Source organism: Rhinolophus sinicus, chromosome X, assembly GCF_036562045.2.
Source record: "Rhinolophus sinicus isolate RSC01 chromosome X, ASM3656204v1, whole genome shotgun sequence".
NCBI classification, from domain to species: domain Eukaryota; kingdom Metazoa; phylum Chordata; class Mammalia; order Chiroptera; family Rhinolophidae; genus Rhinolophus; species Rhinolophus sinicus.
The window spans coordinates 29,221,114-29,238,935 of record NC_133768.1 but is presented as its reverse complement, the minus strand read 5'-3'; the positions used below and the strand labels follow the sequence as shown (position 1 = coordinate 29,238,935).

General features: G+C 33.8%; 1 protein-coding gene across 1 annotated transcript in view; it reads right to left on the bottom strand.

Moving 5' to 3' along the window:
- Positions 1 to 17,822, bottom strand: part of CFAP47 (cilia and flagella associated protein 47) — a 374,794-nt gene that overhangs the window by 156,791 nt on the left and 200,181 nt on the right. Inside the window, exons 38-40 of the mRNA XM_074323826.1 lie at positions 16,985 to 17,135; positions 15,159 to 15,247; positions 1,266 to 1,352 (exon numbers count right to left, since the gene is read on the bottom strand). Of these exons, the coding sequence (XP_074179927.1) occupies positions 1,266 to 1,352; positions 15,159 to 15,247; positions 16,985 to 17,135 (327 nt within the window). The remainder of the gene's footprint in view (positions 1 to 1,265; positions 1,353 to 15,158; positions 15,248 to 16,984; positions 17,136 to 17,822) is intronic.

Genomic DNA, 17,822 nt, shown 5'->3' with positions numbered 1-17,822 from the left:
TCATTAATGGATACCTGCATTATTTTCTTTCTGCCTGACTTTCTTTAACCTTGGTAATTATTTTTATTCTACATCACTTTAAATAGTTATTCTATATAGTTGACCCTTGAACAACATTGGGGGTGTGGGGTGTCCACCCTCATGCAGTCAAAAATCCACATGTAACTTCTGATTCCCTGAAAACTTAACTACCAATAGCCTGTTGACCAGAAGCCTTACTAACAACATAACCAATTAACACATATTTTGCATGTTGTATGTATTATATATTGTATTCTTACAATAAAGTAAGCTAAAGAAAAAGGTTACTAAGAAAATCATATGGAAGAGAAAACACATTTAACAGTATTTTTTGAAAAAAATACTCCATGTTAAGTGGACCCGCACAATTCAAACCCAGTTGTTCAAGATCAACCGTAGTTTAAAACAGAGAAATATAAAGAAATCTAACTTAAAAGAATTCTGCCTCTCTATTCAGAAGTCAATGTTTCTTTCTAAACTAAATATAGACCTCATAACATAGGTAGAATAAGCTTAAATACAGTAGATACTCATTATCCATGAATGCCATTATTTGCAAATTCACCTTCTTGCTAAAACTGATTTGTAATCCACAAATCAATACTCATGTGGCTTTAAGAGCTGTTTGCGGAAATGCACAAAGTGGCAAAACGTTCCAGTCACTGGTCAAGCCAAGTTCCCAGCTGAGGTCACACAAGGTGACGCTGGGCTTTTTTGTTTCAGTTCTCATACATATATGACCAGAGGATGGAGATGGTAGAGAGCAGTACAGAAAGAAGGATAAGAAACTCCTGCTTTGGGGCTAGGGGGACAGGGTCTGAAACCCTTCTCTGGTACCTGCTAGTGGCACAGCCTCAGACAAATCATTTAACACTTCTGAACCTCAATTTCTTTGTGTCAAGTACAGAAAGTAGAATCTATTAAGACGGATTCTTTTTAAGATTTACAATTATAATCTATGTGACTGTATGTATTTCTCCTAGGAGTAATGGTTCAGTATTCATTAATTGAACATCTGCAGCAATTTCATAGATCCTGAGTACCATGATCATGTGCATATTTATTCAACTTTCATGCACGTAAACCTAGTACCACATAAGAGAATAAGTGTGACTATTATAAATTATATATAAATTACATAGTTCAAATAAAGGAAAATTATTATGTAATTATATAAAAAGTTTACTTGAATTTGTCAGAATTTTTCCTCAGTAATTAAAAGCACAGAATTTACAGACATTTACCCGTGCTTCCTGCGGTTGGGGAATTGTCCAGACGCAATTAATTGAGATGTCAGAGAGATAAATTTTGAGGATTCCACCAACATGATACTAAAACCAATGAAAAAAAGGATTATTTTGGATCCTACTGTAACAAAAGTCAGATGAGCACAAACATACTTCTTTTAATTTTTTTCATCATTCATCAAATATAATTAGAATCTGAATAAATTACAGTTCAGAAAGTCAAGTTCTCATTCTGCAACTCAAAACATAGATGTTAGAAAGAAGAGAAAAATCTGAAATGGAAATATGTAAAAAATAATATTCTTTTATGTGGAAAGGCAACTCTGAATTCTCATGAAAATTTGGAACATAAATGACCACCCAAATTATATTCCAGAAACAATGAGTAAATCACACATTGGACTTAATGCATTGTTAGAGCTGTAAATATTTAATAATTTCTAATCCTATTTCCAAAAAAGAGAAATGTTTCTTTTAGGAGTGGACATGAGATGTGGGTACCTAGTTAATCAGTGATTTAATAATTATGCCATCCTCTGGAATCACACAGAAATTTACTCCATCTTATATGATAATGCTCTTATGATATGATAATTTATTCAAGAAACAGTTTGAGAGATTCCATTACATGTTAGGTGTAAGACTAGGTGCTGGAAAATACAAATGTGAGTATGTTATCCTCTCTACCTTAGGTTGCCCACACTGTAGTTGGAAGATAGTGTGGAAATGATATTCTAGCAGTAGGTGAAAGATGTCATGAATAACCATGTCAGGAATGAATGTCTAATTCTACCTGCAGAGTTGAACAGAATCTGCATAATACTGTTAAGAACAAATTTATCCAAACTTGATTTGTTAAAATAAATCTTTTTTTTAAATTATGTAACAGTTATTAAGATCTCACAATAGCTCTACAACAAAAAACAGATCAATAATAAAATTAATCAAACGTTTCAGTCTTGAAACACATTCACAAATACAAACACAACTGCATATAGAAACTAAAATGCAAAATATACATATGTCCTAATGTTAATATAATGAATGTTAACATCAGTTTCTGTCCTTTTGTTTGAACTTGATATTTCTGATGCTTTCATATAAGCGTTGTAAGGAATTATATGAATATTTAATACTAAAAGCTTTTAAACAAGATTAACTGCAATAAAATGTAAACTATGAACCATGTAAAACATGTATGTATCAGACTACTTGATTTGCTTGTATCATTGTAAAGTTAGAGATAAGCAAATGTAGGAAGAATTCTTCTCCAGAGCATAATTCAAATTTAAAGTCAGGCACTGAATTCTCATTTAAATCTCATAAGATTATGAGGCAGAGAAATTTACAATGTTTCTTTATATTTTTATCTTTATATTCTTTATATTTTAAATCCAAAGTGAATCACTGGGCCATGTTATTTTGGAGACAATTTGTTCTGGTTAAAAAACAATCACAAGGATAATACAATTTGATACACAAATAAAAAGACTAAACCAATATAATAAATATTAAATTTTTCATATACTATACATGTATGATTTTGAGATAAAATATGGTTGTTTGAAAAGTCCCTGCTTAATTATAGTAAACATGCTTTCCTTAAAATAGACACATTAATTGTAAACATGAAATACAAATTGCCATTAAAATGGACAAAAATCCTATTTGATTACTGCAGTTTCTAAAGCAGTTGTATGATCATCATCTGGAGAGCTTGTTAGGCAGATTCTCAAGCTTCGATTTGCGTGAATTCTGACATAGTCGGTCTGGCATGGGTTCCAGGAACCTCCACCTAAGAAAGCTCCCCCAATGTTTTTTAAATGGCTTGTCTACCGATTAAACTTTGAGCAATCCTGACTTAGACCAGCCCTGGTCTAACATTAATGTACAAGCAAATACTCTGGAGATGCTGTTAAAGGCAGATTTGACTCAACTGGATTGGAATAGGCCTGATAGTCTGGTTTTCTACAAGTTCCCAGGTGCTGTTGATTTGGCTGATCCAAGGATCACACTTTGAGAAGCAAGAGTCTAATTTAAAACAAAAAGCATCCTTTAAACAATAAAACTAGGATAGCAGGAAAAGAAAGCCAGGGAATGGCAGAGTTAGACCCACCATATATTCACCCCTTTATAAAAGCTTACAAACACACTGGAAAAAAATTGTCAAATTAACATTTTCTGAACTCTGGTTAATTAAGAAAAAGCTTGCAACAATCTGATCAGTGTTTATTCAAGAAAAACAGCCAAACATTGGTAAAAGTAGTAGAATCTGTAGCCTTAGGCCTGTTATGTTGCAACTCCCATCCTCCTCTGCATAGCTGGGCAGTAGCCTTGAAAACTAGCAGCCTTGCAACCAAGGTAGTTGTAAAAACCCACAGGCTTGCAGCCCCATGAGGGGACATACTGAGATTAGAGCTCTTCTAAAACATCCAATCCCTAGGCATGGTTATTGTTTAACCTGTCTTGCAGCTCCCTGGAAAAACTCAATTTGCAAGGTGTTGTCTTTATTTGACCTGACTCAAAGGAAAACACATATCCCCAGGACGTTTTTCTGAAACAATCAGTAGCAGTTGTACTGAGGCTGCTACAGCAGTTGAATCAAATAAGAGCCTGATAAAACATAAAGGGAAGATCTGGGGAACAAGGTGCCCGTAAGCAGGGCTGCAGTAGCTAGCTAGATCCACAAAATATATCAAAGATCTTCAACTCTACCTACGACAGACAATGATGTCTCACCAAATAAAGACTATGAATAAAGAGAAATTATACAAAAGAACCAATTATAAATTCTCGACTTAAAAAGTACAATACTTGAAATAAAAAATCACTAGAGGGACTCAACAGCAAGACTGAGGTGGTAAAAGAGCCAGTGCACTTGAAAATAGGTCAAGTAAAATGATTAATTCCAAAGTATAGAAGAACATCAAATAGAGAATATCAAAAAAAGAGACTGAGGGCCGGCCCGGTGGCTCAGGCGGTTAGAGCTCCATGCTCCTAACTCTGAAGGCTGCCGGTTCGATTCCCACATGGGCCAGTGGGCTCTCAACCACAAGGTTGCCAGTTCAATTCCTCGAGTCCCACAAGGGATGGTGGGCTCTGCCCCCTGCAACTAAAATTGAACATGGCACCTTGAGCTGAGCTGCCGCTGAGCTCCCAGATGGCTCAGTTGGTTGTAGCGCATCCCCTCAACCACAAAGTTGCCAGTTCGACTCCCACAAGGGATGGTGGGCTGCACCCTCTGCAACTAGAAACGGCAACTGGACCTGGAGCTGAGCTGCGCCCTCCACAACTAAGACTGAAAGGACAACACCTTGAAGCTGAACTGCACCGTCCAAAACTAGGATTGAAAGGACAACAACTTGACTTGGGGGAAAAAAAAAAAAAAGAGAGACTGAAATTATTAAAAGAGCCAAATGGAAATTCTGGAGTTGTCAACTACAATGACAGATATGAAAAAAATCACTAAAGCAGTTCAACAGTGGATTTGAGGTGGCAGGAAAAAAAAAACCACTGAAGATTAATAGATTGTAATCTGAAGAACACAGAGAGACACAATAAAGAAAAAAACAGTCTCATACATACATAGTGCACCATTAAGTGCACCAACATATGTGTAATGGAATTACTAGGACAGTAGAAAGAGAAAGGAAAAGGTAAACAATTTGAAAAATGAGGTGGGTAAACAAAGCTGGAGCCACCATGTGCCCTGATTTCAAACTATCTTACAAAGCTATAGTATTTAAAACAGTAAGGAATTGGCAATAAAAAGATATATAGATTAATGGAACAGAAGACAGCACAGAAATAAACCCACACATATATGGTCAATTAATTTACAACTAAGGAGCCAAGATTATGCAAAGGTGTCTTTTCAATAAATGGTGTTGGGAAAACTGGATAGCCACACGCAAAAGACTAAAACTTGACCACTATCTTACACTATACATGAAAATTAACTCACAATGAACATGAACATAAGACCTGAAACCATAAAACTCCTGGAAGAAAACATAGACAGTGAGCTCCTTGACAATGATGTTTTGAATCTGACAGCAAAAGCAAAAGCAACAAAACCATAAATAAACAAGCGGGACTACATCAAACTAAAATGTTTCTATACAGCAAAGAAAATCCTCAACAAAATGAAAAGACAACCTACAGAATGGGAGAAAATATTTGTAATCATATATCCGATAAGGGACTAATATGGAAAATATGTAAAGAACCGAACAACTGAAGAACGTATATGTAGTATATAAGGTGTGATCAACAAATACAGTAAATGTTTAAATAAAAAAAATTGTATTACAGTAAAAGACACATTGCCATTAATCCCCCTCAAAACACTTCCCTTCGTTTCGAACACACTTATCCCATCGTTCTTGCCACTTTCTGAAGCAGCTCTGGAAGTCTTCTTTTGTGAAGTCTTTAGTTGTGCTGCTGTTGTTGCCTCAATCTCCTGAATCTATTCAAAGCATTTCTTCTCATGGTCATTTTGACTTTGGGGAAGAGCCAGAAGTCACATGGTGCCAGTTCCGGTGAGTAAGGTGGATGAGGACACACCGTAATGTTTTTATTTGACAGAAATTGCCGTACCAGAAGCGATATGTGACACAAAGTGTTGCCATGATGGAGGATGAAGTAAGGATATTCACGAAACAGGACTTCCAAAACTGCTTCAGAAAGTGGCAAGAATGACGGGATAAGTGTGTTAGAAGCAAGGGGAAGTATTTTGAGGGGGATTAATGGCTATGTGTCTTTTACTGTAATGATTTTTTAAATTTAAACATTCACCATGTTTTCTGATCACACCATGTACATACATATACAGAGGGTGCCAAAAAACTGTATACACACTTTAAGAAAGGAAAACTATTAAAATTGTAATACTCAATATATACCAATAACAAAAGATGAATACAAGTCATGTTTGACTTCTGCAATAACAAGAGGTGCTCAAAGTGGTTACCATCAGCATCCAGACACGTCTGATTATGGCGAACTACTGCTTGAGCAATGTTGACCAAAGTATCTACTTGTACTGCTGTGCATGCTGTTTCGAATTCTTCACACAGTACGATGTGTCTCAAACTTATCATGAATGCATGCAATTGTTAGTCATGCTGGAGGTTCTGTTACATACTCACACCTCCATTGTCGCTGTACTTTCACGATGTTCTCGAATTTAAAATACCACTTCAAAATGGTCTTGTGCTGCTCGAATGACAACCGTGCTTCCACCATTTTCTTTGACTGTCCTGCCTGTCACGTGGTAATGCTAGCATTCATCTGATTAATGCAACCTTTTGAGCAAATGTCATACTACACATTGCTACCGCAACTCAACTCTGAAAAGTAATACATAGATAACATCTCTTAAAATGTGTATACATTTTTTGGCACCCTGGTGTGTGTGTGTGTGTGTGTGGGGATACATGTACACATATGGACATATATATATATACATATATGTGTATATATATCCAATTTAAAAACAGGCAGAAGATCTGAATAGATTATTTCTCCCAAAAAGACATACTGATGGCCAACAGGTATATGAAAAGATGCTCAACATCACTAATCATCAGGAAAATGGAAATTAAACCATAATGAGATATAACCTTACACCTGTTAGAATAGCCATCATCCAAAAATCAACAAGTACTGGCAAGGATGTGGAGAAAAGGGAAGCTTTGTACACGGCTGGTGGGACAGTAAATTGGTGTAAGTATTATGAAAGACCATATGGAGGCTCTTCAAAAAATTAAGACTAGAGCTGCCATACAACCCAGCAATACCACTTCTGGGTATTTATCCAAAGAAAACAAAAACACTAATTCAAAAAGGTATGTGTACACCTATGTTCCTTGCAGCATTATTTACAATGGCCAAAATATGGAAGCAACCTAGGTAACTATCAATAGATGAAAGGATAAAGAAATTGTCATATATATAAATATATATATATATATATATATATATATATATATACATACATATATGTATGTATATATGTGTATATATATATACACATATATACATACATACATGGCAAAAAAAGTATACACATTTTAAGAAAGGAAAAAAATGTATTAAAATTGTAATACTATATAGCGATAACAAAAGATGAATACAAGTCACGTTTGACTTCTACAATTACAAGAGGTGCTCAAAGTGGTTACCATCAGCGTAATTTTAATACAGTTTTTTCCTTTCTTAAAATGTGTATACATTTTTTTGGCACCCTCTGTGTGTGTGTGTGTGTGTGTGTGTGTGTGTGTGTGTGTGTGTGTGTGTAATAAAATATTACCGGCAATAAAAAGATATAAAATTTTCCCATTTGCAACAACATGGGTGCACCTAGAGGGTATTATGCTAAGTGAAATAAGAGAACGACAAATACCATGTGATTTTACTTATATGTAGAATCTAAGAACACAAAACAAATAAACAAATAAAACAAAACAGAAATAGACTCACAGATGTATAGAGAATACGCTGATGGTTGACAAGAGGCAGTGGGGGTGAAGAGATGGGTAATAAAAAAGAATTAAATATTGCCATTTGTGACAACATGGATAGACATCAAGGATATTATGCTAAAAGAAATAAGTCAAACAGAGAAAGACAAATACGGTATAATCTCTCTTATATATGAAATCTAAACAAAACAAAACAAAATACCAGCTCATAGATACAGAGAACAGACTGGTGGTTGCCAGAGGTGGGCATGGGATGGATGGGAGAAATGGATGAAGAGGGTCAAAAGGTAAAAAGAAAGAAAAAAAGGGAAAAATTAAATACAAGTATTTATCTTACTTTTCGTACATGAACCATAGCATTGAATAACCAAATAGATCATGGGAAGTTCTCTTTATAAAAATATTCCAACTAATATATTTCATATACTAGCAATGATAGAGATGGGATATCACTATTTTGCAACCCCCAATGAATAATGAATATACGCATTGGTTAATGGCTGCTAACATTTCAAAAACAGACAAAAAGATTTTACATGCTTCCTGATAAAAGAATGTATCATTTCCATGTCAAAGGTATTGAACATGACCCTAACCATGCTGCTGTATCTAGCTGCCAATTAGCAAACCAGACAACTTACAAAAGAACATGTGAAGCTGCAGCATGAAAATGAAATTGGCAAAATCCAGACTACTGGCAAATGCATGTCAAAGAGCCCATGTTCTTCAACATATGATTGTAAGGAAAAGAGATGGTGAAGGAACCTGTAAATCATTTAAAAGCCACATGAATTTTTTTTAATGGGGAAGACTAAACTCCAGTGCCCTGAGATGCACACTTGTGCATGCCACTTTCCTGATTACTATGAAAGTCAAGACAGCAATTTCTCCAAGGAGGAAAGAGGAGATACAGAATGGTGTGCAAAGTTCTTTTTCTTGACTCAAATACAAATATATTTACCCTATAATAGTTTATGCTATGGTACATTTGTATTTCTGCCAAAAAATAGAAATAAAAAAATGAGATGGTTGAGAGTGAACCTGGATTGGGCTGTGAAAATCCAGGAGGTAACATGAATCCATAGGAACAAATAATGGAAAACAGAAATAATAAATAAATGGCTTAAATATAATGAAAACTATAAATATATACTGTCTGTTATGGGCTGAATTGTGCCCCCCCCCCACCCCAAACTTCGTATGTTTAAGCTGCAACTCCTAGTACTCCTACCATGTGACTGTATTTACAGATAGAGCCTTTAAAATGTGATTAGGTTTAAATGAGGCCGTTAGAGTTGGCCATACTCCATTCTGGCTGGTGTCCTTTCAAAGAGGAAATGTACACATACGAAGAAACATCAGGGATCTACACATACAGAGAAAAGACCATGTAAGAACACAGAAGGTAGCCATCTGCAAGCTAAGGAGAGAGGGCTCAGAAACCCAATCTGCCAACACAGTTGATCTTGGACTTCTATCCTCCAAAACTGTGACAAAGTAAGTTTCTGTGGTTTAAGCCACCTCACCTGTAGTACTTTGTTATGGCAGCCCCAGAAAACTGATACTGCCCTTTCTTCTCTCAGCTTTCTTAAGATTATAAAAATTACACAAAATAAAAAAAATTCACAAATATTATAACATTATTAATTATTGTAACACTATTGATATAATATGTATGATAAAAATACCACAAAAAAGGGGAAAGGAAATAGAGCTATATAAGAGTAACACTGTGAGTCTCAGTAGAATTAAGTTAGCATATATCTGAATCTGATTATGGTAAGATGAATTTGGTAAACCCTAATGTAACCACTAAGGACATAACTCCAAAAATACAGTTAAAAAGTCATTTTAAAAAATTAAAATGCTGCATTAGAAAATATTCACTTACTGTAAAATAAAGCAGTTATGGCAGAATAGATGAACAAAAATAGACATGAAATATATAGAAAAATAAATAGAAGTAGGCTGATGTAAATCGAACTATATCAGTAATAACATGTCAATGCATTAAACAATGCAATCAAAAGGTAGCAATTATAAGATCAGGTTTAAAAACAAACAAAACAAGATCCAACTATATGGTTTCTACAAGAGATACACTTTAAATTCAAAGATAGAAATAGACTGAAAGCAAAAAAACAGAAAAACATATATCATGCATACAACTACAAGAAATCTAGGGCAGCTATACTAATACCAGACATAATAGAATTTAAAATAACAACAAAAAACTGTAGATGAAGAGAGACATTTTATAATGGTAAACACTTTCAAACTCATTTTAGTATATCAACATTACCCTGATAGCAAAGCCAGACAAAGATATGACAAAAAAAGAAAATTACAGACCAATATACCTGCCGATCATTGATGCAAAACATCCTCAACAAAATATAAACAAATCAAATTCAACAGCACATTGAAAGGATCACATACCACTATCAAGTGTGATTTATCCTGAGCTGCAAGGATGGTTCAACATGCAGATATCAATAAATGTGATATACTACATTAATAGGTTGAAAGATGAAAAATCATATAATCATCTCCATAGATACAGAAAAAGTATTAAACAAAATTCAACATCTTTTCATGATAAAAACTCTCAACAAACTAGGAATAGAAGAAACACCTCAAAATAATAAAATTCATAGATGACAAGCCCACCGTATTAACATCATACTCTATGATGAAAACCTGAAAGCTTTTCCTGGAAGATCAGAAACAAAACACAGATGCTCACTTTCATCACTTCTATACAACATAGTACATACAGGAAGTCCTAGACACAGCAAGAAAAATAAAAGGCATCAAAGTCAGAAAGGAAGAAGTAAAATTATCTCTGTAGATAACATGAACTTAGGTATAGAAAAGGCTAAATACCTCCCCCAGCCGCCCCACACACAAAAAAATGTTAGAACTAATAAATTCAGTAAAATTGCAAGATGTAAAATCAGCATTAAAAAGTTGCTTTTTTATACACTAACAACAAACTATCTGAAAAGGAAATTAAGTAAACAATTCTATTTACAATAGCATGAAAAAGAGTAAAATACTAAGGAATAAATAGAACCAAGGAAATAAGAAGCTTGTACACCAAAAACTGTACTACATTGGTGAAATATTTTAAAAGACACACAAAAAGAATGGTAAGATGGTCTTTGTTCATAGATTGGAAGTCTTATATTGTTAAAATGTCCATACAAAGTTGAGGATGAAATGGGGAGTTGTATAAATTTTCAATTATGCAAGATGAGTAAGTACTAGAGATGTGCTATACAACAAAACAATCTTCAGATTCAGTGCTATCCCCACCAAAATCCCAATGACATTCTTTACAGATAGAGAAAAAAGCAATCCTAAAATTTATATGGAACCACAAAAGACCCAGAATAGCCAAAGTGATCTTGAAAAAAAGAACAAAGATAGAGGTATCACACGTCCTGATTTAAAATCTATTACAAAGCTACAGTAATTAAAACAGTATGGTACTGGTATAAACACAGACATACAGAATAAAGAATAGAAGACCCTAGAAATAAACCATCAACTGATCTTCAACAAGGGTGACAAGAATATACAATGAAAAAGGAGAGTCCCATCAATGAACGATGTTGGGAAAACTGGATAACTATACACACAAGAGTAAAATCAGACCCTATGTTACACTATACACAAAAATCAACTGAAAATGAATTAAAGACTTAAATTCATTAAAGACCTGCAGCTGTAATTCTCCTAGAAGAAAACATATGGGAAAAGCTTCTTAACATTGGTCTTGGCAATGCCTTCTTGGCTATGACACCAAAAACACAGGCAACAAAAGCAAAAATAGACAAATAGGACTAGATCAGACTATAAAGCTTCTGCACAGCAAAGGAAACAATCAATAGTTAAAGGCAACCTATGGAGTGGGATAAAATATTTGTAAACCATTATCTGATAAGGGGTTAACATCTAACATATATAAGAAACTCCTATAATTCCATAATTAAAAAACAAAACAGATAACCCAATTAAAAATGGCCAAAGAACTTAACTAGACATTTTTCCAAAGACAACAGAGACGGCTAACAGGTATATAAAAAGGTGTTCAACATCACTAATAATCAGGGAAATGCAAATCAAATCCATAATTAGATATCACCTCACACCTGTTAGGATGGCTGTTACACAAAAAGCAAGAGATAATACATGTTGGTGAGTATATGGAAGAAAGGGAGCACTGGTATGCGGTTGGTGGGAATGTAAATTGGTGCAGTCATGATGAAAAAACAGTATGGAGGGTCCTCAAAAAATTAAAAACAGAACTGCCATAACATACAGCAATCCCACTTCTAAGTATTTATACAAAGGAATTTAAATCAGGATCTCAAAGAGATATCATCACATTCATGTTCACTGCAGCATTATTCATAATAGCCAAGATATGGGAACAATCCAAACCCAAATGTCCATCGACAGATGAATGGATAAAGAAAATGTGTGTGTGTGTGTGTGTGTGTGTGTGTGTGTGTGTGTGTGACAGTGGAATATTATTCATCCTTAAAAAAGAAGAAAATCTTGCAATATATGACAACATGGACGAAACTTGGGGACATTATACTAAGAGATATAAGCCAGTCTAAGAAAGACAAATACTGTATGATTCCATTTCATTTACATGAGGAATCTAAAATAGTCAAACTTCATAAAGCAGTGAATAGAATGGCAGTCACAAGGGGCTGGGAGGAAGATGAATTGGGGAGTTGTATAAAGTTTCAGTCATGCAAGATGAATAAATCCTAGACATGTCCTATATAACATAGTGCCTACAGTTAAAAACACAGTATTGTGTACTTACACATTTGTTAAGAGGGTAAATCTCATGTTAAGCATTCTTACTACAAAAAAAAAAACACAAAGAAAAGGACCACAAGAAAAGTTTTGGAAGTGATGGATATGTTTATTACCTTGATTGTGGTGATAGTATCATGATTGTATGCATATGTCCAAACTAATCAAATTGTATACATTAATCATGTGCAGGATTTTTGTATATTAATTATACTTTAAAAAAAAAAACAACAACACACAAAAAAATAGAGAATATCAAGGAAACCAAAATAAGGTTCTGTGAAATGATCAACAACATTGACAAACCTTTACCTATTGACAAACCTGTAATTTACCTAGACTGATCAAAAATAAAGGAGAGGGGAAAAAAATAAAGGAAAGAACAATCAAATTACTAAAAAAAGGCGGGGGTGGGGGGTGGAAACAGGGCTATTACTACTGACTTTCCAGGAAAAAAAAAAGAATTATAAGGGAATACTATGAAAACATCTGTGTCAAAAATTAAATAATGTGGAAGAAAATGCACAAATTCCTAAAATGGTACAAACTAGAATACCAAAACTGTTTCAAGAAGAAATAGGAAATCTGATTAGGCCCATAACAAGTAAAGAGACAGAATTAGTAATTAAATAAACTTCCCACAAAGCAAAGCTCAGAACCAGATAGCTTCAATTGTGAGTTCTTTCAAAGAATAATCAATCCTTCATAAATTCTTCCAACAAACAGAATAGAAAAGACCATTTCCAAAATCATTCCCTGAGGCTAGTATTAATGATACAAAATACAGATAAAGTTATCACAAGAAAAGGGAATTACACTATTAAACCTATGATTATAAATGCAAAATACTAGCAAACCAATCTTACAACATGCAAAAAAATTTCAGAGCAAGTAATAGTTGCAGTCTGAAAAACAGAATTTGAGAACCACTAATCTGGTAGACAGATTAGTATGGGAGCTAATCCCTTCTCTGTTAAATCTACACTGGGTTGCCTTTTTTGTTCAAAGTAATGTTCAGTTTTCATAAAAAAATGGTCAAATCTGGTCATTGTGCCACATATAATTTGGGGAAAATACATGAACATTTTTACTTTATTTTAAAGTACTTTTAATAGGAGATTATTAATAATAACTAGATCCCAATCATTTTTGTAACTGTAATACTAAAACTAGGTCACTTATTGTTATACTATTTATAACATCAAAAGAATTGGCATTACATTTCCTTTCTTACTATGCTATTATTTTTAAATTTTAAAAGTTAATATATGCCTCATATAAAATATTGATTTTTAGAAATTTTGTGATTTGTTTTAAAATTTTGAGATTATATGTCCATTGACTAAATTTGAGGGCCACAATTCACGAGGATGGAGTCAAATTACCCCAATTAACAATTATGTCCTCTTCCAAGCCATGCACCCCTCCCAAGAAGTAACAATTTTAATTTGATCTGAGATAAATCATAAAGTAACAATAACATATTATGATGTTTTTGAGAAACATAAAACTTTAATATTCTACCAATTCCTGGAACTTTGAAATTTTCTTTTAGCTCTTCCACTATAATACAAGGCTAAATGTGTTTGATCCTGATTTCCTCTGAAGAACTGCAGTCAGTCATTTGGTTCATTTCAGGGCATATTTTAATTCTAGATTAATGTCACATATTTCAACATGTTTTGTCCCTTACATTTCAATATAACTTTATTAAAAATATAATCAATAAAATTCTCCCTCACTGAACTTGGGACCCATTAATTCACCAATAACTGTTTTTAACGAGATAATTTTTATTTTGTCGACAATAAATGATATTGTTAATAAGAAACAACCAAAATCCTACATATACAATGATTTTTAAAACTGGGAATGATCAAATATTAATAAGTATACATACAACCTACGTTCTCAAAACAAATATTATGGTGAGGATCTGATTTGTAAAGCTGGTGGGAAGAATTCATAATTTAAGCAGTATATAAGATATCATTGTCCATATTCTCCCTTAACATGTAAATTTATAGAAATTTTTCTAATGTGACATAAAATAATAATTAAGCATTGCATTCTCTTTTCATCTCAAATCTATACTATTGTTATTAGTTGCTATTGTTATTAAATCTTAAGACACACAAATGCATACTTAGTCTGCAGTTTTCATCAACCATGAGACCTTAAATAAAAATGAATTTTCTGCTTGAATCAATATTTCACTTTTAAAAATTAACAGATGGAATAAAATTAGAAGTGAAAAAAGTCTATTAATTATAATTTTTTTAATTTAAAGGACAGTAAATCTCAACAAACAGAAAGCTGACAGACAAAATATATAAATTTGATATCATCAGCCTTAGCTTTGTATAGATCAGATAGCATTTCAAGGAAAATTGACTGACCTTCATTATTTGTTCTATTTTCAGCTGATAATGCTTATAAATTTATGGCGATGTCAATACATGAAATTCCTCATCAAAATAGAAGTTCATGTTGAAGAAAATTACATATTTCCCTTAAGGCTGGATATGGCTAATTGCAATGAGTTTATACCAAAACAACAACTTACTTGAAATCCCCAGCAATATGGAAAGGATTTTTAACCATCACTGTCAATTCTGTCCATTTATAACATGGGGAATTGCACTGCATAGTACCCTAAGATAAAATAAATAAATAAATAAATGGTAAGAACAAAAAAGAATAATCAGAATTCTAAAATATATGTTTAAAGTATCTAAAAACCTGCCCATTTAAATATTACAATATTAATTGTAAGTCCCCTTTTCCCATAGTGTACTGCTAAAATCTGAGAAAGAATAAAAATAGATTTCACTTCATCACCAATCCATGGTACTGTGCTAACAACTGACCTCCCTGTCACATCAGTGTCTCCCAAATTGATTTCCTTAAAATATGTTGTTAATGACTGAGCATGATTTCACATTTACAAATTAAGTAGTCATATATATATATATATATACATATATATATATATATATATATATATATATATATATACACCTAATACATAACGAAGAGGTAGGTGTGTGTGCACACAGATGTGTGAGTGCACGGATATCTGTGTATGAGTGTGTGAGTGTGGAATGCCTGTGTTTACAATGAGGTGGCTACACTGACATATTTGTATTATAATAAAAGCACGAATATAAAATTTAAAATTCAAATTACCCAAAGGACATCCATAGAGAACAGATTCTAGGAATTCCACATTTTCAAACTTGATCATGTTCTTCTTTTATGACTCATTATTATCCAATCTGCCTCCTGGTGACTAAGACCATGAGTAGGCAGATGAACAAGTAAACAGAGCCTCATGAGCTTTAAGTGTCAGCTTTTCTGGCCCAGAGCCACGTTGATGACAGGCTAAAACCATCCATGTCTCTTAGATACACGTGGCAAAGCAATGTTTTGTTTCAGACAATTTGTGTGAGAGGGTTGGGAAGTGTAAGAGTTCATTATTCAGGAGACAATCAGAAGACCACACACAATACACATCTCAGTGACAACACAATGCCTGCTTCCTGTTCTGGGCATCATTCTCTAATAAGCCAGTCTGTCCATGTGAACATCTTAATGCTCTCCTCACGCAACTGGCCCTTACTAGAGTCATTCTCTTTACTTCCTACTCATGTCACTGCACACTTAAAATTCTTTATAACTTATACGGAAATCTGGCAACATAATAAATTTACTTCTTCTGTACTATAGATGTCTGGTAGAAAATGATATTTAGACAAAATAACAACTACAAAGAGTCAGCCATAGCAATGTCACAACCATGTTATAGAAATTTTGAAACTCCTTCTCCCCCATCCTTTGAGATAAAAACAGAACCCCGGAACATTATCACCTCTCAATAAATGCCAATCTTAGTATTATTTTTACAAGGGATTCGATCGGCAGGACACGCCAGATAAATTGATGAATGTTTGTATCAGAGAAGAGAAACATTTTCTTTACCATGTAAACCACCAATCCTTCATTCAAACAAAAACAGACTCAGGCCAGGTTCTGCTTTAACTTAAATCACAAGTCTCCATGGCAGAAGAGTATGTAAGTTACTGTGTATAATGAGCGAGTCTTTCAAGAAAAGCACAAATGTATAGTAATCCTAAAAATATGACCTTAAAGGAATACTTAATACAAGTCCTTTCAAATCCTATTATGAAATCGGAGACTTATTTCTACAGAATGAGAATCATAGTAAGAATATCATTCATGAAGCCAAAAATGGAGCAAATGTAAGTACACACACGATCTCCAGGAACAAGAGCTGCCAGAAGATAAAACTTGGAAGAACAGCTGTGTTTGGGATACTCCATGACCTGAGAAGAGAAGCGAAGACATACAAAATCGGTAAAATTTACTTACAATGGCTTTAAAACTGCGGACTTTACCCTTAAGAGTAAAAGTCAATGTAGTGCCTCCTATTGATTTCGCAGGTTTTGAAATTAATATTAATGAAGCTTCAGCAGGATAGAGGAAGCGACTGGTGAATTTTACAGTGATAGTGATTTCATCTCTATTTAATAAAAGAAAAAAGAAAAATATTTTATTGAAAAAGACAATTAACATGCATCTATTCATTGTAGACTTTGTGCCCAGTGCCTACACTCTGCAATATACTCACTTATACAATAAAATTAAAGACTGTTGCAGATCTCACGAAGCCTACAATCTAGTTATTGTTATCAGTTAAAACATCTTGATCTATCTGTATGTCCTCTTTGGAGAAATGTCTATTCAGGTCCTCTGCCCATTTTTTAATCAGATTGTTTGGTTTTTTTGGTGTTAAGTTATATGAATTCCTTACATATTTTGATATAAACCCCTTATCGACAGACATATAAAAGATGCTCGATATCACTAGGCATCAGGGAAATGCAAATTACAACCACAATATATCACCTCACACTGTCAGACTGGCCATCAAAAATAAATCAACAGATAAAAAGTGTCGGCGAGGATGTGGAGAAAAGGGAACCCTTGTGGACTGTTGGTGGGATTATAAATTGGTGCAACTATGGAAAACAGTATGGAGGTTCCTCAAAAAGTTGAAAATAGAACTACCACATGCCCAGAAATTCCTTTTGTGGGTATTTATCCAAAGAAATCCAAAACACTAATTCAAAAAGATATATGCACCCCTATGTTCACTGCAGCATTATTTAAAGTAGCCAAGATATGGAAGCAACCTAAGTGTCTATCG